The sequence below is a fragment of the Chanodichthys erythropterus genome, chromosome 8, assembly GCF_024489055.1.
Source record: "Chanodichthys erythropterus isolate Z2021 chromosome 8, ASM2448905v1, whole genome shotgun sequence".
In the NCBI taxonomy this organism is placed as follows: Eukaryota; Metazoa; Chordata; class Actinopteri; order Cypriniformes; family Xenocyprididae; genus Chanodichthys; species Chanodichthys erythropterus.
This window is the reverse complement of record NC_090228.1, coordinates 13584155-13603613: the sequence shown is the minus strand read 5'-3', so window position 1 is coordinate 13603613 and position 19459 is coordinate 13584155. Positions and strand designations below refer to the sequence as shown.

The window sequence follows — 19459 nt, the reverse complement described above, 5'->3', positions numbered from 1 at the left end:
ACTTTTGGCCCTGGTTTCCCTGATAATCCAACATTACCCTGTGCATAAAAAAGAAGAAGAAGTTTTTTTTAATCTTTTAATATTTTTGCATAATGTCAATGTCAAATCCAGGTTGACAAATATTTAACATTACATCTATACAAGACACTAAGAGTGTGAAAAAAATGTTTCCTTGTCAAGATCGAGATTTCCACAAAAATACAAAATTTGTGAGCAGCACAGCTGTTTTCAATAATAATGAAGAACTATAATAAAAGTAACATTTCTTGAGCATCAAATCAGCCTATTAGAATGATTTCTTAAGGATCATGTGACACTGAAGACTGGAGTAATGATGCTGAACTTTGAATTACAGGAATAAAAATTACAGTTTAAAATAGACTGCCCTCCAAAAGTTTGGAAACGCCCTAGAAAAGTGGGGTTTTGGACAATACTGGCATGAATCCTTTTTAATTTGTGATAATTTTGCACTGGTAAGGGACAACACAAACTACGAAAACATATTTTATTATATAAACAGTTTATACAAAGAAAAAAACTCTAATTTTCGATTCATCAAAATATCCACCATTAGCAGCATTCTGACCTAAACTGGGTTTTAATTGGTTCATTGTATTCTAAACTTAATTGGCAATCAATTGTTGACGCTATTAAGGTGTGCTGACCAAAAAATCTTTTACAAACCTGGGCCAAGTAACCAGGCATCCTGACTTTGACATGTATATATTGTCATTATTATGTAATCAAAATGAAAATTATTATTGCTGGTCTTCAATGATAATGTCAAGTTACTGTAATGTATTTGCACCAAAAAATGATAAGGATTTATGCTGATATCGTCCAAAACCACACTTTGCCAGGGGTGTTTCCAAACTTTTGGAGGGCAGTGTACATTAAAATTGAAAACAGTTATTTTAAATTGTAATAATATTTCACAATATTACTGTTTTTTACTAAAAGCTATAAGTCTCATAAACACTCACTCTTTCCCCACTCTCTCCTTTGGGACCAGGCTGACCGGGGATACCAAATCCAGGACTGCCCTTTAAAAAGACAACAAATCAGTACTTTCAGATTGGCAGCTAATCAATAAATGCAATTAATTGTAATGTCACATCCAAAACAACAAACACACACCTACCTTTTCACCTTTATCACCCTGATCTCCTTTTATTCCTTGTGGTCCTGGTGGCCCAACTAGTCCAACATCCCCCTTTATACCCAGTTCAATGGGAAGAAATAACCTAGCGTAAATATTTCTACTGATGGCCATTTCAAACAACATGTAACCAGCAGCAAACATCAGCGACTGACCAATATGGCAGGTGTGCTCAAGCTCAATTTGGTTTATTTAGGGTCATCACTTAACAACCTTTAATTAAATGCTACAATCGCAGATTTTTACCCTGGAGTGTTTTAGGACAGTTTATAAAACTGTCTTTTTTTGCTTTGTGTGTTCATTGACAAGCAGACCTGGGGGAGCTCTTGGTTTCATTTCGATGCTCACAGCACTAATTAGCCGTGTTTAAGTTGTCCAAGCACTGGATCAACTGCTTGTTTTCATCAGTGCAGATGAAGGGAACCCAAAGGGAAATAAACACCAGACTTGAGTCATGAGCTCAAAAAAAAGCATTTGTGTGTGGGACGTACCAACCAAAGATGTTCAGGTTTTGGTGCAGACAATTGTTCACACTTAAAGACATTTTTATATATATTTTGAAACTGATTCTTGATTATCTTACCCTGGCACCCTTTTTCCCTGGAGGACCAAGTATCTGTGAAATGTGAGGGGAATTATTAGCAATAGTGTATTTTTAACTAAAAACACAATGTGTTATATGAGACACTAAAGCATAATTTTTACCCCTTTAGCTGGGTCACCAGGAGCACCCCGCTGCCCCTGTGAATCAAGAACAGAAATATAATTCACACACAGTTTAATTCTAAACTTATAAGTGCTGATGTCATAGATTTACATGCATTAATTTACCACAGACACTCCATGTGAGGTCAAATAACTTTCACTTGTGGACACAAATTTACATTACATGGACAATTAAAGGAAGCATTGAAAGTCACATGGCTGACCACATTGCTGGATACTTGATTATATTGTAGGGTGTAGTTGAAATAATTTTAACTTGTTATTAAAAGTATTAGATTAGGTTAAAATAAGAAAAATAGTTTAGATTCACCTCATCACCCTTTCGTCCAGCAGCTCCAGGGAAGCCCTAAAGTTTAAAAAGAGAAAGTAAGCTTTCCCTTTAATCATTGCAAGAATAATGAAATTAGTATTCAGCAAATATGAATGACCTCAGGTGCTTTGAGAGATGTCAGATGTCTAGTGTTGGTTCTCTGAAAGCATCTGCGGTAGAGCTCCAAACCAAACGTTTTATCATGCCATAGTGTTTCTGAGAGAATCGAGGGATAATGAGGAGTCGAATCGTTTGGGATATTTCCTTGATCTCCTCTCTGAAGGCTTGGGTTTAATAATGACTGCATAAGTTTAATTTGAAAGTAACTGAAAGTCTGAATTGCCAAAGATGGACACACAGTGGCAAGGTCGCATGTGAAGGATATAATAATATAGTAGCTCTATGTTTCGCACTTGTAATTCTCACATTATTAGGTGGAAACTCCATCCAGGTGTTTCCTTTTTTAATCAGGTCGATAATGTGGAGCTTTGACGTGGATTTTGGAATCCATCACTGGCCAGAGAGCAGAGAAGAGGTGGTTTTCCTCTTTCTTAATCGACTCTTTTAATTTCCCCAGAGATCTACAGCTCATTCTTGCCCTTAATAGAACTTTGAGCACCATACAGAGTGGAAAAGTTTGAAGAGCGAACAAACGAATTAGGATTTGACTTTTTAACACAGCATTTTTAAAATGTTCAAGTGCAGGGTAGTGATTTAAATCCATTAATTGGTTCATCAGGCATCTGACCTTTTCCTGCAGTTGCCATTTATATTTTTCAGGGATGTGAACAGGTAAACGTTATCATCTTACTGCAATTCCCGGAGGCCCGATCGGCCCGATTTCCCCACGTTCACCCTGCCAAATAAATGCAGATGTTGATTACACTGAAGGATTTAACTTTTTTATGCAGTTGAGAACACATGTCAGGTGTCAAATAATACCTTCAACATGCAAAAATGTATCTAAAATCAGATGGTCATTATTGCAAAATACACATGAGAGGGTGGTCAGGTCCTTTGACCGGTTGACTGTAACTTATAATATGATTGCTTACCAAATAAACAAATCAATGGGAATCAAATATTGATCTGAGATGAAAATATTCTATTATGTGAGAGGAAAGAGCTAGAGGAGTGATAAAAGAGACCAAAGAATGACAGAATGTATCAATTAAAATAAAGAATTCCAGTTCACATTCAATTGTACAGTTTTGAAGATGTTGAAAATTTAAGTAGGATGTATTATGGATCAGGTTATTAAATACAGAGCAGCAGCAGCACCACTAGACTAAAGCACTGACTTGACGTGATTGATTTTTTTTTTATTGTAGAGGAAGAGCAAATCGGTTATGTGCCTGAGAAAAATCATACCTTGTCTCCTTGATCTCCTTTGAGACCCTTTTTCCCCTAAAAAAGCCAAAAACACAACAACAGTGAAATACCTCTGCCATTATAAAGCACTTAACATTAATTAAACAAGATTGCATCTAAGGCTGACATCTGTTAAAAGGTTCATGCTGATTCACTGTGAAAGACAGAGATAATTTAACAGCATGAATTGACAGACGAAACACTTTGCTGGTGAAATGGTTGTGTATAGTCTGACAAACCCGAAGGCCTGCGATTCCCTGGACTCCTTGGATTCCTACTTCGCCCTTTGGATGAATATGGAAACTACAAATTATACAATGCACGAGACAATCATCTATCACTCTGCTCCATTGATTTTACATCCAAAATGCTTACCTTTGGGCCTTGTAGTCCTGTATTACCCTGAAAAATTGATTATCATTGACTGATTTGTTGACTAATATAAATTTTAATATGAATGTGGTTTGTGTATATCAGAAATATGTACCTTCTCTCCAGCTGGCCCAGGTGGACCTTGAACACCTTGAATTCCAATACCTTCCTCTCCCTTTATGATTAACACAAAAGAAATTCAATCAAAAAACCAGCTGCACTAATTTTAGCTTTGTGTAGTTCTGACAGAAAGGAAGGGCAATTTTTTTTTACAGCACTCTGAACAATGAGACTTCCAAAACGATGGTAGGCAGATGAGCAGAGAGATTTAATTTATGCATTTTAACTATCCTGTGCAAGCTGTAGGAAGTCATTGCTTAAAATAGCTTTTACACCACTGCTGAAAGTACAAAATAACAGATAGATATTTTTATCCCTCACCCACCTTCTCCCCTTTCTGACCAGGAAGTCCTGGAAGTCCATCCACTCCTACTGGTCCAGGTAAACCTGCTAGACCCTAGACAAACATCCAGAAGATCATAAATAAAATCACTTGTTTCATTATTTCAATACAACCAATTAAATGACTTACTTATAGGTCTAATTCCTGCATATGGAATAGGAGAAAGTATTCTAAAATCAAATAATATTAATAAACACTATAACTTTAAGAGAGTAACTCTTAAAGCATGCACTAACATTATTCCCATGCTCCCCTTTTTCTCCTTTGGGACCTGGCTTTCCACGTGGACCCTAGAGAGTGTGAGAAGCATTATAATCACACATTGTATTTTGCATGTTTATTTAATGGTAAAACGTTGCTTGTGCAGTAGATGACTTACTTTAGCACCAGATTCTCCAGTCTCACCCTAAGAGGAGGTAAAATTGATATTATATAGACTATAATATACTGTATATTATAAGGTTACTCTTTACACTTTAGACATTCAAAGTAACTTTGCAACTACATGTCAACTAACTCTCATTAGAGCACCAGTAGGCTGGATTCAGGTAAGTAGAATAAGTTATAGCTGCAAAGTGACTTATAGAATGTCTGTTGAGGAAGCATCACAATAAAGTGTTAGCAGATATTAAGCAGACAGTCTACTAATACTCTATAGTGACTGGTAGTTGACATGTAGTTGCAAAGTTCCTTATAGTTAGTAGAATGTCTAAAGTAGACTATCGAAAAAAAGTGTTACTGAATATAATATGGACTATTTTATATGTGCATGCTCATGATATTTCATACTAACCTTAACAGAGAGTCCAGGAGACCCCGGAGGTCCAGGCAGACCAGGTAGTCCTGGGGGACCTGATAACCCTGGGACCCCTGGAGCACCTGAGGGTCCCTTTTAATCAAGAATAAAAATATATATATGAAAACCTTGAAAAATAAAAATGTCAATAGAACTGTGAGATAAGCTACATATTATGCAAACTAGTTTAAAGGGATAGTTCACCCAAAAATGAAAATTTTGTCATCACTTACTCATGTTGTTCCAAACCTGTATGAATTTCATTCTTCAAGAAGATATTTTAAAGAATGTTGGTAATCATATAGTTGACGGCACCCATTGACTTCCATAGTATTTTTTTTTTTTCCTACTGTGGAAGTCAAAGGCTACCGTCAACTGTCTGGTTACCAACATTATTTAAAATATCTTCTTCGTGTTCAACAGAAGAAAGAAACTCATACATTGGATTGGAACAACTTGAGGGTGAGTATGACAAAATGTTCATTTTTGGGTTAACATAGCTGTTTTGTATGATACCAGAACTTACAGAGGATCCAGGCTCTCCTTTACGTCCAGGAATAACCTCCATACCTCCCATGACATAGCCTGGCTCACCCTACATGAAAAGAAAAAGTTAATATAGGTCAACTTGATTAAAATAGACTTTATTTATTTGTTTAAAAAATAATAAATAAAATTAAATTAAAGACTAAACTTACTCTCTCTCCTCTCTGCCCTTTAGGTCCAGTATTACCAGGAGGCCCCTGAGATTGTGGAGAAAGAGCGATAGGGAGAGACGGACAGAAAAGTTGGTCTGAGATTTTAGACACAATCACTGTCACAATCACACAGAGAATAATCGACTTGTCTAAAACGTGATACATTTAATAAAAAAGGGTGAAACTTTAAAAGAAAGTAGGGGCAAATGCTCTGTACTGACTAGCCATAATCATTCCTCATTACTCCCTCTGTGAATCACTCTAACATAATTGCCCCTTTACTAATTCTCCTACTAAAATATACATATATAGCACATTGCATACATGCTTTAAATGAGTGAACAAACTTCAATTTCCAGAATATACTGATTAAAATACCACCACCTACACTGTTTTTATATAGTGAGATTTAATGAGACACTCACCATGTCACCAGGAATTCCAGGTGCTCCCTGAATCAGATTAAGAGATTGTTCAGGCACATTTACACATCGTGTTAAATATGCTACATTTGTTACATATTTTGCAGTACTAGACTGATGCTTGAATTTTGATTCATCCTTTACCCTTTGTCCAGGAGAACCAGGGGGTCCTGTTCTACCTGGTCGTCCCGGTAACCCTGGGATGCCATCCGTTCCGGGAAGACCCTGATGAATGGGTGCGGAGCGGGAATAATACAGACAAAAACAAAGAAACAAACGAAAAAAACATACACAAATACAGAAATTGTTTGATGCTGCTAACATCAGAACATCTTCAGTGCATATATTACTTTGAAATCAAATATAGAGCAATATAAAATCCACGCATTCACACCGATACATATCACAAAAATAAATAAGGAAACATCTACAACAATGCTGATCTTGTTAGCAAGACCTGTCACATTTCATTTGTTATTCAAAAGAGTCGCTTTGATATGACAAGCGCTTTCATGTGTCGCCTTCTCAAAGAGATAACAGGAAGAAAAAAAAGTAAAGTATGAATAGCACCCCGAATAGAGGCAGATCTGTGATATTAATAATTAGATTTAATCCTTTAATCTACTAAAACAACAACTGAGTCACAAAAACAATCTCATCATTAACAGAGCGGCTCGGTTTAAATAATAAATGCTCCAGTAATTAACATAAACATGAATGTGTAATTACGGAGAGGACGGGGGTGTTTTTTTTGTGTATATTGAAGTTTGTGCTTGAGCGTTTCAGATGCTGGATGTACTCACCCGCTCACCCTTCTCCCCTTTGACCTTTAGAGAGAATGAATCATAATGCCCTGGGCCTTGCTTGAGTCGCTGTGTCAACAGAAAAATATTTTAAAAAAGAAATGCACTTAAAAAAACAGTGTTGTTATCATTAGCTAAAACTAACTATTCTTATACTATTGAAATAGCTGAAATAAAACAAAATGATTATATATATATATATATATATATATATATATATATATATATATATATATATATATATATATATATATATATATAAAAGGGCCCACTGGAAGTCTCTGTGATACTTTGGTCCGTAAAAATGACTTCAATGTTAGTGTATAGGAATTTTTAGCTCAATTTATCATATGTCAGGCAAATATCACAAGTATAATTGCTAAGAAAAGTTAAAGCACACCTCTACTCAATAAGCTAAATAAGTTAAATACTTTGTATATAGTTATCATTCTTGGTGTGAACAGACCTTTAGGGTTAAGGGTTTGTTTAAACCCCTATTTCTAACTATGAGCAATAACAATACTGATGTTACTTTAGTAAAGACCTCTAACAAAGTGAGAAAGACTGTCTGTCAGAGTTTAAAAAGAATTAAAAAGTGAGCCATTGAGATTAGAGAGAAAGAAGCAAACATACCAGGCCGCCATGACCAAATTCATCGCCCTGCAATGGAGAAATTAGATATTAACATGACATTGGTTATCAGTTATCATATTATCATGACATCATTGTTCTTACCTTAGAAAGTACTGTGTAATATAAGGTAACTATAGGGGTTAAAGGGATTATTCCATGATTTACTCACCCTCAAGCCATCCTAGGTGTATATGACTATCTTCTTTCATAAGAACACGATCGGAGTTATATTAAATAATGTCCTGGTTCTTCCAAGCTTTATAATGGTAGTAAATAGAGGATGAGATTCTGAAGCCCAAAAGTGCATCCATCCATCATAAAAGATATTCACACGGCTCCAGGGGGTTAATAAAGGCCTTCAGAAGCAAAGCGATGTGTTTGTGTAAGAAAAATATCCATATTTAAAACTTTAAAAACTTAAAGTGCCCTAGAATTAAATATTGAATTTATATTGGCATAGTTGAATAACAAGAGTTCAGTACATGGAAAAGACATACACTGAGTTTCAAACTCCATTGTTTCCTCCTTATATAAATCTCATTTGTTTAAAAGATCTCCGAAGAACAGGCGAATCTCAACATAAACCCCGACTGTTACGTAACAGTCGGTGTTATGTTGAGATTCACCCCCAATATTTGCATATGCCAGCCCATGATCAAGCCATTAGACAAGGGCAGCCAGTATTAACGTCTGGATGTGCACAGCTGACTCATCAGACTAGGTAAGTAAGCAAGAACAATAGCGAAAAATAATAGCAATAATAGCAATAATAACTGACATGATTCATGATATCATGATATTTCTTTCTAAATGTTTCGTTAGCATGTTGCTAATGTACTGTTAAATGTGGTTAAAATTACCATCGTTTATTACTGTATTCATGGAGACAAGAGCCGTCGCTATTTTCATTATTAAACACTTGCAGTCTGTATAATGCATAAACACAACTTCATTCTTTATTTAATCTCTCTAACAGTGTGTAATGTTAGCATTAGCCACGCAGCATAGCCTCAAACTCATCAAATGTAAACATCCAAATAAATACTATACTCACATGATCCGATGTATGAATGCAGCATGCATGACGAACATCTTGTAAAGATCCATTTTGAGGGTTATATTAGCTGTGTAAACTGTGTTTATGCTGTTCAAGGCAAGCGCAAGCTCCGGCGGAGACGAGAATTAAAGGGGCCGCAACCTATATATATCGGTGCATAGTTAATGATGCCCCAAAATAGGCAGTTAAAAAAATGAATTAAAAAAAATCTATGGGGTATTTTGAGCTGAAACTTCACAGACACATTCAGGGGACACCATAGACTTATATTACATCTTTTAAAAAGCAGTTCTAGGGCACCTTTAAATAAATTGCTTCTGGCAGACGGCCGAATGCATGTCGACTTTTGCTAAAAGAGTCACCCCTGACGCAAATGTACGAATAGTGTAAGCTTCTCGCTGTTTAAACAAATAGGGCTGAGCAACAAACTCAAACTCCTCTTCTCTTATATCGAAATCCTCCAACATTTCTCTTTAAAAAATTATTTTAGAAAAAATTCTGTTTTAGACTTCTCATTCGTGACCGGTGTTTTGTTTTGCTCTATCCTCTATGCTTCCATTTTTATTTTATTTTTTTCTTACACAAACACATTATTAACCCCCCGGAGCCGTGTGGTTATGTTTTGTGGTGGATTGATGCACTTTTTTGGGCTTCAAAATCTCATCCTCTATTTACTACCATTATAAAGCTTGGAAGAGCCAGAACATTATTTAATATAGCTCTGATTGTATTCGTCTGAAAGAAGAAAGTCATACAGCTAGGATGGCTTGAGGGTGAGTATATCATGGGGTATTTTTGGGTGAACTAATCCTTTAAGGTTAGGTTTAGGGGTAGGTTCAGGGTTAGTGGCTAGTTATTACCCAGTTTTTGCAATTACTATAATAAGTATATAGTATGTACATGAGGAACAGGACTGTAAAATAAAGTGCTACCAGTTATAATTCAATGATCGAATCACATACAGTAACATGATAGCTGCTTACCTTCTCTCCTTTCTGACCCTGTGAACAACAACAAACTGGGAATTAGAATTCTTATTAGACATGGTGTGACAGCTGTAATGAGGATGTAGAGGATGTAGCATTTACCTTGCAGCTAAAAGGACAGCTGGGCCCTTCTGGTTTGGCGAGAGCTTCAGGGTCATCTGTAGGTGTGTCCAGCTGAGCAGACTAGGATAAAGACATAAAAATTTGACTTGTGCAGAATGTATTATGAAATTATTTCCCCTTAAAGCCACTCTGATCTGCACGGCCCACCTCGTCGTGTTGTTTGAACTCTGATAGTAAGGCCTCGCTACAGATGCTGCTGATAAACTCTCTCTCGATGGACGGAAGATCATCAAAATCACTGGCGAAGAAGATGTTCTTGTAAGTGGTAGGGGAGGCGATTGTCCTCAGCTCCTCAATATCTGCATGAGCAATACCGATGGCCAAAACACTGACACCTAAAACACAAGTATACCAAAAACTGAAGTTTATCATTTATTTGGCCTTATACTAAAGTGTCATGAAATATGATGCAGATAAAGTAGTAAATAATACTTTTGCAACAATTCAAATGTTTAAGGTCAGAGTGATTTAAAAAAAGAAAAAGAAAAAATTATTAGCAATAATCTATAATAAAGAAAATCTATACAAAATTCAACAAAATATCTACTTCAAATAAACGCTCTTTTGAACTTTCTATTAATCAAAAAATCCTGTAAAAGTATCACGTTTTAAGCAGATTAAGAAATATTAAGCAGCACAACTGTTTTCAACATTGATAATAATAAGAAATGTTTCTTGAACACCAAATCAGCATATTAGAATGATTTCTGAAGGATCATGTGACACTGAAGACTGGAGTAACGATGCTGAAAATTCAGCTTCGACATCACAGGAATAAATTACATTCTAAAATATATTAAAATAGAACACATTTATTTTAAATGGTAATAATATTTCACAATATTAACGTTATTTACTGTATTTTTTAATCAAATAAATGCAGACTTGGTCAGCAAAAGAAACTTCCTTCAAAAACATTAAAACAAATTTTACTGACTGAAAATTTTGAATGGTAGTGTATATTTAGTCATATATGAAAGTTTAACTATTCTTCTATATCCATTTATATGACTCACCCAGAGCATGTGCTATTCTGGACGGTGGCTCTACATCATCCTGAGCTCTTCCATCTGTCAGCAACACTAAAATGTGAGGGACTTCCTGTCTCATACCCAACGACTCCTGAAACATCTCCCTAAGAACATAGCTGATCCCACGACCTACACAAACATTCAGAATCATCACATTTTAGATCAAATTGCACCCTAATATGTGTCATCAACCATTTTTGATCTTTAAATGTGTACGTAAACCTGTTTTTGTGTTTCCCCCTCCATAGCGGACTTCTCTGAGAGCTCTCAAAACAGAGCTACGGTCTTTGTGAGTGTTAAAGTTGAACTCGATCCTCGGCTGATCGCTGTAGTGAACTACTGCTATCTAAAGCAAGTTAATCAGATGGTTCAGTCCACAGTTAAAGCATTAGATGTTTGATCAGAGCAAACGTTTGAGACTATTGATTCAGTACCTCATACCAAATGAGTTGTGTAAAGTTCTTAATTTAATATAGTGCAATAGCATGTCCTACCTGTGTTCCTGTAGGTCCTATAGAGGGAAAGTAGGTGACGGTTCTGAACAGGAAATCCTTCAGTTTGCCAAAGTTATTAGTACCAATGCTCCAGGATTCATCGACCAGAAACACGATATCTGCTTTCACCCTGCCACACACTAACAGAAAGATGAACACAATTCATTCACACAAATTTCTACTTTTGGAGATTCAGTTAAAAGGATCATTCACACAAAAATGATTCTGTCATCATTTCCTCACTCTCATGTTCCAAACCTGTATGACTTTTCTTCTGTTTTTTCAGAAGCCAAAACAGTTTAGTTACCAATGTTCTTCAAAAAATCTTTATAGTCATATAGGTTTGGAACAACATGAGGATGAGTAAAGGATGACAGATTTTTGGGTGAACCGGCCCTTTAAATTTTTAATGACTGAAATCTCTAATAATGTTTTTTTTTTTTTGGTAATTCATGGGAAATTGTACTTCTTAAAAGCTTCAAATCATGGGAAAACAATGATGTGTGTGGTATATTTCAGCAAACAGAGCAGCAGTATATTTAAAGCTTTCACAATACAATGCCTGTTAGAAAGGTTCTTGTTTTAAATTTCACATGGAAAAATGGCATTTACAAGTCTAAAAAGGCAAAGCATCAAAAACAGCCTGTTTTATTCTAAGGGCACCGAGAGGGTGGGGAAAGGTTATGAATAACTAAACAATGATTGTTTTGGGTGCATAAAAAATGTTATCTCAGGAAGAAAAAAATAAAATATGAAAAATGTATGATATGCCCCCTTTAAAGCATAACTTCAGAAGAAGTTAAGTGCAAAATACTGATTTAAAAAATTGAAGTAAAAAAAAAAACATTTAATTTGAATGACCTGGTCCAGGTGGGGGTGTCTCAACAGACAAGGTGGTTTGGTCATTTACTGTGGTAATTCTGGTCAGTGCTGAAGCCGTTTGGCCGATTGTGATTTGAGGCCTCACAGCGAGTCTCTGAGTTGTAGTGGGCGTGATAAGGGCTTTGACCACCGGAGTGCGAGTGTTTCTGGTTGTGGTGTGGAGGTGCACGTCATTGTTCTTGGTATTAGCAGAAACAGAGGCTGGCGTTGGGCTCTGGACAGGAATGAGATGAGGAGCTCCCACTGCAAGATGAGCACAAAAAGTTCTGAGCTCTAACAAACCAGTGTTTGCTTTTAGTATACACTACCATTCAGAAGTTTGCAGTCTGTAAGATTTTTGAAATAAGTCTCATCAAGGCTGCATTTATTTGATCAAAAATACAGTAAAAACTAATATTATGAAATATTAAAACATTTAAAATGTAATTTATTCCTGTGATGGCAAAGCTGAATTTTCAGCATCATTACTCCAGTCTTCAGTGTCACATGGTCCTTCAGAAATAATTCTAATATGCTGATTTGGTGCTACAAGAAACATTCCTTAATATTATCAATGTTGAAAACAGTTGTGCTGATTAATAATTTTGTGGAAACTGTTTTTTTTTTTTGTTTTTTTTTCAGGATTCTTTGATGAAAAAAGATTTCAAAAGAACAGCATTTATTTGAAATCGAAACTTTTTGCTAAATTATAAATGTCTTTACTGTCACTTTTGATCCATTTAAGTTATTTAATTATGAATTTAAAAAAAAACGTACTGACTCCATACATTTGATCGGTAGTGCGTTTTAAAAATACACATAAATGAGTTTCACAAAATTACATCAATCAGCATTTTTGTTTTCCACTCAACATAATTTACACCAGATGGGTCTAATAAATAGATCATGCCTCATGATATAAGTAATTAACATTTAAAAATGTAAAATGCTAATGATATTTGCAGAGATACTCCTTACAGATTCTTTTAGTGATGGTTGTGACTGGACCCTCCACTTCCCCATAAAGCGGTCTGATGGAAAAGATGTAGGTTCTGCCATACTGAAGATCTTGGATTTTATAGGAGGTGAAACCAGAGCTCAGCAGATCAGTGGAGATGTCCACCTCTACACAGAACATGAAGAGAGACATTTGCATCACTATTAATGTGACCAAACAGGAGTAGGGAACTAAAAAATGGAACATCTGGGAGAGTCTATTGTCTGTAAAATGATAAAAGTAAATGAATCAAAATACTTGATACATGTCATAAATCTTTTATTCCAGTTTAAAACACTTCAAGAATGTTCGAGAATATTAAAATTTTAGCATTCTCAGAATGACAGTCTTATATTTATCAAAAGCTAAAGTCCACCTTTAAAACCCTCATCACCTTCATGTTCAAGCAAAGGACACCCTCATTAGAAGGCCTCGCTGACGTCATTGCGATAACAGGAATGAATCACAGATCTCATCATGACATTATCTACGCTGTCTAATCTCTTCTTTTTTATGTCTCGTATAACAGCCAAAAAGGCTTCTGTGGGAGGTACTCTTATTACAAGAGCTTATCTGAAATTAGTTTTGCCCTGCCATTTAGCAACACTCATTAACAAATAAACGGCCACTCTCCTTGTTGAGCAGTGTTAGAGCCTATGTCTAATAAAATGATATTAATATATGATATTCAAATAGTCTTTGTAGTACTTTTTTTACATTAAAAAATGAAAATTACAGTATATCAATATTCATATTATCATATATACTTCAACAATATAGATATCATAGTTGAGAGAGTGTTTCTGACCTGATATGTGTCTCCAGGACAGCAGGTATCCAGAAACACCAGTCACGCTGGTCCAGTTCAGTACAGTGCTGTTGTCGGTGGTGTTCAGGGCACTAAATCCAGTCACTTTGGGCAGATCCACTGTAACACAACAGCAATTCTTCTTCAATATACTTACATTTGAATGCTTACTGTTGTACATTTACAAAAAAACATGCAGACTCACAGGTGCGGGCGGTCACCATTACTGGGCTTCCCTCTTTGCTTCTGACCACTGCAGACACCTGGATCTTATAGGCAGAACTGGCAGGCAGATCAGTGATGGTGAAGGATGTGGTAGAAGAAGATACAACCTCACTCTTCTTCTCTCCACCTAAGAGAAAAGATGAAGTGAAGATGAAGGATGGATTATTATGAAATGTAATGATAATGGAGTGTAATGAGGACTACCGGTGCCCACCGTGAAAGGGGCTCCAGGTGACCTTGTACCCAGTGACCCCTGGTGTTTTCTTCCAGGCCAGTTTAAAAGAGCTGGCACCAATGTCCACAACTTTTACCTCACGAACTGTTTCAATCAGCTCAGAGTCTGTTAAAGAAGCTGCAAAACAATATGGCACAACAATTAGTGACACTATGTTTGATAAAAGTCATTTCTCATATATTATTATTATTTAAATTTCATTCCATTTAAATTCATTCATTTATTCAAAGATATTAAATCTAGAAGACTCTTGAAGGATTATAGTCCAATATCTAAGACACATTTATGTCAAAACAGGTCAAATAAATAACCTTACATTGATGTTATTTTATACTTTAGATTATAATATTTGTTTTTGCGTTCATTTAAGTGCACTGTAATGTAGCCGCTTCACTGTGAACTGTGAAGATGTGCAGATAACAGTGATACGGACACACATAACCAGAGCTTCAGTAAAAATACTGCTCTATATATAGCTCTGGTCCTAAAGATGTGGGCTCAATCACAGGAGCTGTCAATCAATCTCCTGATATCCCACAATCCCACTGGAACAATGGGCGGAACATCTCCATATCCCCGAACCCTGACTGTCTGAAGTGCTTAATTAACTGAGCAGAGTTTTCTTCTTATGGCTCTGATAAATGACTGTCGACCAGTTGTCATTTAACGAAGAAAGACACGGAGCCAAACTGAGCAGTAAAACAAGACTAAATAGACAATTCAAAATTTGTTGGTACAGCTTTCCTACAGAGTAGTGAAGACTTAGTATAACACAGACAATAATAAAAGGAGCAATATATTTTTAAAATCCTTAGAATACCACCAGTATGAGGACCTTGTAACTGTGAAAAGGGTTGAGAAAGCAAAAATAAGAGGGTCTTAAATGTATATTCCAGTATCCAGGTTCAGGTATGTTGATAAACACAAAAATCCTTTTAACTAATCCTTTGTTTTCTTAAAAAGAGAGGAGAGAAGCAAAAGTTACGGTCAGGCACTTACAATGGCCAATTTTTGGAGGATTTACAAGCAGAAATGTGAAGGTTATCATTTTAAATCTACTTTTTAACGTTTTAGGGTTTTAAGGTTTATGGTGTTACGTTGTCATGGCAACAAACATGTGAAATCAGATATAAATACAAAGTTCTGTCATGAATCTCTAGATGGCGCAGGCTATTTGGTCCTTTAACTCAATCTGCTTGTAATCACATCATTATCTATAGGCCACAGCTAAATGGTTCCTGCTGTATTAGTAGCAAATGAGCTCGCTGCTCAACCTTCAAATACTTGGGTAGCCCTCCACCTTCCCCAGCTCCACCTGTATAGACCTGCTACAGGTAATTCATGTACGCTATATTGTACAGCAGCAGCATGTCTTACTTGCTCACAGCAGCGTGTCGTATATTTATTGGCAGTAGCAACTAGCAAGTCCCGTACTTGCTCTACAGCAGCAGCAATAACCTACAGCAGCATAGCAGATCTATTCTGCCAAGACCAAACATACAACATTGTCATACCCATTACTAGGCCAAACACTCTGAGAGTTGTCATGACAGAACTTTATACATAAAAGGTTAGTAAGTGACTTTTCACACTACAGTCATGTTAACACACATATTGTTCAAGTCTTATGTCTATATTAATGTAACAGTGAGAATGATAAATTTACCAATATACCCCATTGTAAATGCTTCAGTGTAACCTAAATATTTGTTTTTTTTAAAAGAAAAATTGAAACAAGTTGCCATTAATTTTTGTGGTTATCAGCATGCAACAAATGCCATCAATTGAGCTTAACTTGTACTGAACTTTTCCTTTAAATTAGTATTTTGGGTGTCTTGAGACAAAGGATACAGTTAAAGGGTTAGTTCACTCCAAAATGAAAATTCTGTCATTTATTACTCACCCTCATGCCGTTCCACACCCGTAAGACCTTCGTTAATTAAGAGATTTTAGTTGAAATCCGATGGCTCTGTGAGGCCTGCATAGGGAGCAATGACATTTCCTCTCTCAAGATCCATAAAGGTACTAAAAACATATTTAAATCAGTTCATGTGAGTACAGTGGTTCAATATTATTATTATAAAGAGACAAGAATATTTTTGGAGCGCCAAAAACACTAAATAACGACTTATTTATTGATGGCCGATTTCAAAACACTGCTTCAGGAAGCATCGGAGCATAAATGAATCAGTGTATCGAATCTGCTGTTCGGAGCGCCAAAGTCACGTGATTTCAGCCGTTGGCAGTTTGACACGCGATCTGAATCATGATTCGACACACTGATTCATTTGTGCTCCGAATCTTCCTGAAGCAGTGTTTTGAAATCGGTCATCGGCTAAATAAGACGTTATTTTGTTTTGTTTTCTTGGCGCACCAAAAATATTCTCGTCGCTTTATAATATTAATATTGAACCACTGTACTCACATGAACCGATTTAAATATGTTTTTAGTACCTTGAGAGAGGAAGTGTCATTGCTCCCTATGGCCTCACGGAGCCATCGGATTTCAACTAAAATATCTTAATTTGTGTTCCGAAGATTAACAAAGTTTTTACGGGTGTGGAACGGCATGAGGGTAAGTAATAAATGACAGAATTTTCATTTTTGGGTGAACTAACCCTTTAACAAATCCAGAAACAATCCCAAAAAGGTTGAATTAAATACTGTGGTTTTCTTCATATCTGTTTATTGTTGTAAAAAGTACCTGTTTGCTGTGAGAGGGTGATTTCTGGCCCTTCTGTGTTGCTGTAGAGAGCGTGAATGCTGACAGAATAAAGCGTGTGTGGCTGAAGACCGGTGATGCTGTGTTGTAAAATGCTTCGGTCAAGATAACGACTCTGAGGATGCACAAATTCTGAGCGCAAAAGCACACACACGTACAACATAAATCAAATTAAGGAATTATAATTTCTTATTGAAACAGAGTGGACACATTTGTCAGTGATTTTGATTTTGTAGGTGAACAGTTTTTACCTGAACTCCAGGTGAGTTTGTACTCTGTGGCCCCTACAATAGGACTCCATTCCACATCGATGGACGAGCTGGTGTAGGACGTTACTTTAAAATTTGACACGTATCCGAGAGGTGCTGGGGAGCAGAACGCATGACGTAAGTCCCGACCAATAAGCAGCTGATGTGCGGCTCACTGTCAGAATGTGTTTATCAAGAAAAAAATTTCAGGGCACTCACAGGTCCTGAATGTAGCGGTGATGCCCGGACCAACCACAGAACCAAAGAGCACGTAAAGAGAGAGCACATATTCGGTGTCATGGACCAGATTCTTCAACACATACTCAATAGTGCTGCCATTCAGAGCCAGCTGCCTGGGCCGATCCCTTCCCATGAACTCTTCACATAAACACACACAAATACATTTGTAAATGGATAACAGAGTTATGTTTATCATCCAATATATTATATATATATATATATATATATATATATATATATATATATATATATATATATATATATATATATATATATATATATATATATATATATATATATATATATATATATATATACTTTTGAGATTGCATTTTCATTATTTTTTTAAAATACTAAACATCTAACACCTAATTTATCCTCTCTCGCCCTTCATTTCACTCCCTTTTCTCCATAATTTAGCCTCAGACTCATCCATATGTATGTGTCAAAGCATGTGGTATGAGTCACAGAGCACTTCACTTCATCAGAATGTTCTTCCAGGTCGCTCTTTTAAAGCAAGTGCCTGCAGCCCATCACAGTGACAGAAAGGTGTCACTTTCAAAGACTCTTCTTTTTGAGGTGCTCAGAGGTGACATCAATTCATTTCTCTCACACGCACGCACGCACGCACACGCACACGCACACACATTCTCCAAAACGCACGGATAAAGTTGATGGCATGAGTCATGAGGCGGCACAGCGACACCTCATGTTGTCACCAACCTGTCGCTTCCATGAAAAAGAGACTATAAATCAGAGAGAGAGAGAAAGGAAATGAAAGAAAAGTAGCGACAAAAAAGAAAAAAGAAAAGACTACAACGTGAAATTGGAAAGTGGAGAATGGCCAAATTCAGAACAAGGAGATCCTAGGAGAACAGCACAGACACTTTTTGAGGTACCTGCAGTAGGACCCCAGGCCAGTCTGTAGCCTGTGGCTCCAGGTACAGCGTTCCACGAGGTAACAGCGCTGCTAGTGCTCACCGCAGATGCTCTCAGGGTCTGTACTGCACTGCTTTCCACTGAGACAGACAAAGAGAGCTTCATAATCTTTCGTCCATGGTATCCAAAGTAATAGGGAACATTCTCAAAACATTCTGACCAGGTTCTCTCAAAGTTATGAACAAATGTTCTTCCGGTAATGTTAATAGAATATTCATTCAGAGATATCTGGTCTTTGATAATGTTCTCAAAACGTTAGCACAAAAACATTATTTATACATCGTACATGGAACGTTTTATTTCTGAAACTTTTTAGTTTGTCGCTCGTCATTCATCTAATGCAAGGGTGGTGACCAAAGGTCCTGGAGAGACACAGTCTTTTGCTTTCAACCCTAATCAAACACAACGGAGTTCACCACCCCTGGTCTAATGGTTTTTAAAGGGTTAGTTCACTCAAAAATGAAATTTCTGTAATTAATTACTCACACTCATTCAAACCTTCATTCATCTTTGAAACACAAATTAAGATATTTTTGATGAAATCTGAGAGCTCTAGGACTTCTCCATAGACAGCAATTTAATTACCACTTTCAAGGCCCAGAAAGGTATTAAAGGTACAATATGTAAAATTTTTGCAGTAAAATATCCCAAAACCACTAGGCTACTGTTATATATTTTGTCCAGCTGATTACAAACAATATCTCTAATGTTTTCAACTACTTGTAAATCATGAGAAAATT

At 36.3% G+C, this 19459-nt stretch overlaps 1 protein-coding gene across 1 annotated transcript in view; it reads right to left on the bottom strand.

Moving 5' to 3' along the window:
• Nucleotides 1–19459, bottom strand: part of col7a1l (collagen type VII alpha 1-like) — a 73955-nt gene that overhangs the window by 30512 nt on the left and 23984 nt on the right. The window contains exons 12-47 of the mRNA XM_067392261.1: nucleotides 18680–18799; nucleotides 17760–17918; nucleotides 17544–17657; nucleotides 17275–17424; nucleotides 14550–14687; nucleotides 14316–14462; nucleotides 14111–14230; nucleotides 13284–13430; nucleotides 12306–12569; nucleotides 11445–11584; nucleotides 11173–11296; nucleotides 10936–11079; nucleotides 10067–10254; nucleotides 9899–9979; nucleotides 9794–9811; nucleotides 7754–7780; nucleotides 7121–7189; nucleotides 6462–6542; nucleotides 6321–6347; nucleotides 5896–5940; nucleotides 5724–5792; nucleotides 5195–5290; nucleotides 4781–4807; nucleotides 4638–4691; nucleotides 4384–4455; nucleotides 4054–4113; nucleotides 3942–3968; nucleotides 3806–3850; nucleotides 3567–3602; nucleotides 3007–3051; nucleotides 2196–2231; nucleotides 1865–1900; nucleotides 1743–1775; nucleotides 1142–1213; nucleotides 984–1043; nucleotides 3–38 (exon numbers count right to left, since the gene is read on the bottom strand). Coding sequence (XP_067248362.1) covers nucleotides 3–38; nucleotides 984–1043; nucleotides 1142–1213; nucleotides 1743–1775; nucleotides 1865–1900; nucleotides 2196–2231; nucleotides 3007–3051; nucleotides 3567–3602; nucleotides 3806–3850; nucleotides 3942–3968; nucleotides 4054–4113; nucleotides 4384–4455; nucleotides 4638–4691; nucleotides 4781–4807; nucleotides 5195–5290; nucleotides 5724–5792; nucleotides 5896–5940; nucleotides 6321–6347; nucleotides 6462–6542; nucleotides 7121–7189; nucleotides 7754–7780; nucleotides 9794–9811; nucleotides 9899–9979; nucleotides 10067–10254; nucleotides 10936–11079; nucleotides 11173–11296; nucleotides 11445–11584; nucleotides 12306–12569; nucleotides 13284–13430; nucleotides 14111–14230; nucleotides 14316–14462; nucleotides 14550–14687; nucleotides 17275–17424; nucleotides 17544–17657; nucleotides 17760–17918; nucleotides 18680–18799 — 3107 coding nt within the window. The remainder of the gene's footprint in view (nucleotides 1–2; nucleotides 39–983; nucleotides 1044–1141; nucleotides 1214–1742; nucleotides 1776–1864; nucleotides 1901–2195; nucleotides 2232–3006; nucleotides 3052–3566; nucleotides 3603–3805; nucleotides 3851–3941; nucleotides 3969–4053; nucleotides 4114–4383; nucleotides 4456–4637; nucleotides 4692–4780; nucleotides 4808–5194; nucleotides 5291–5723; nucleotides 5793–5895; nucleotides 5941–6320; nucleotides 6348–6461; nucleotides 6543–7120; nucleotides 7190–7753; nucleotides 7781–9793; nucleotides 9812–9898; nucleotides 9980–10066; nucleotides 10255–10935; nucleotides 11080–11172; nucleotides 11297–11444; nucleotides 11585–12305; nucleotides 12570–13283; nucleotides 13431–14110; nucleotides 14231–14315; nucleotides 14463–14549; nucleotides 14688–17274; nucleotides 17425–17543; nucleotides 17658–17759; nucleotides 17919–18679; nucleotides 18800–19459) is intronic.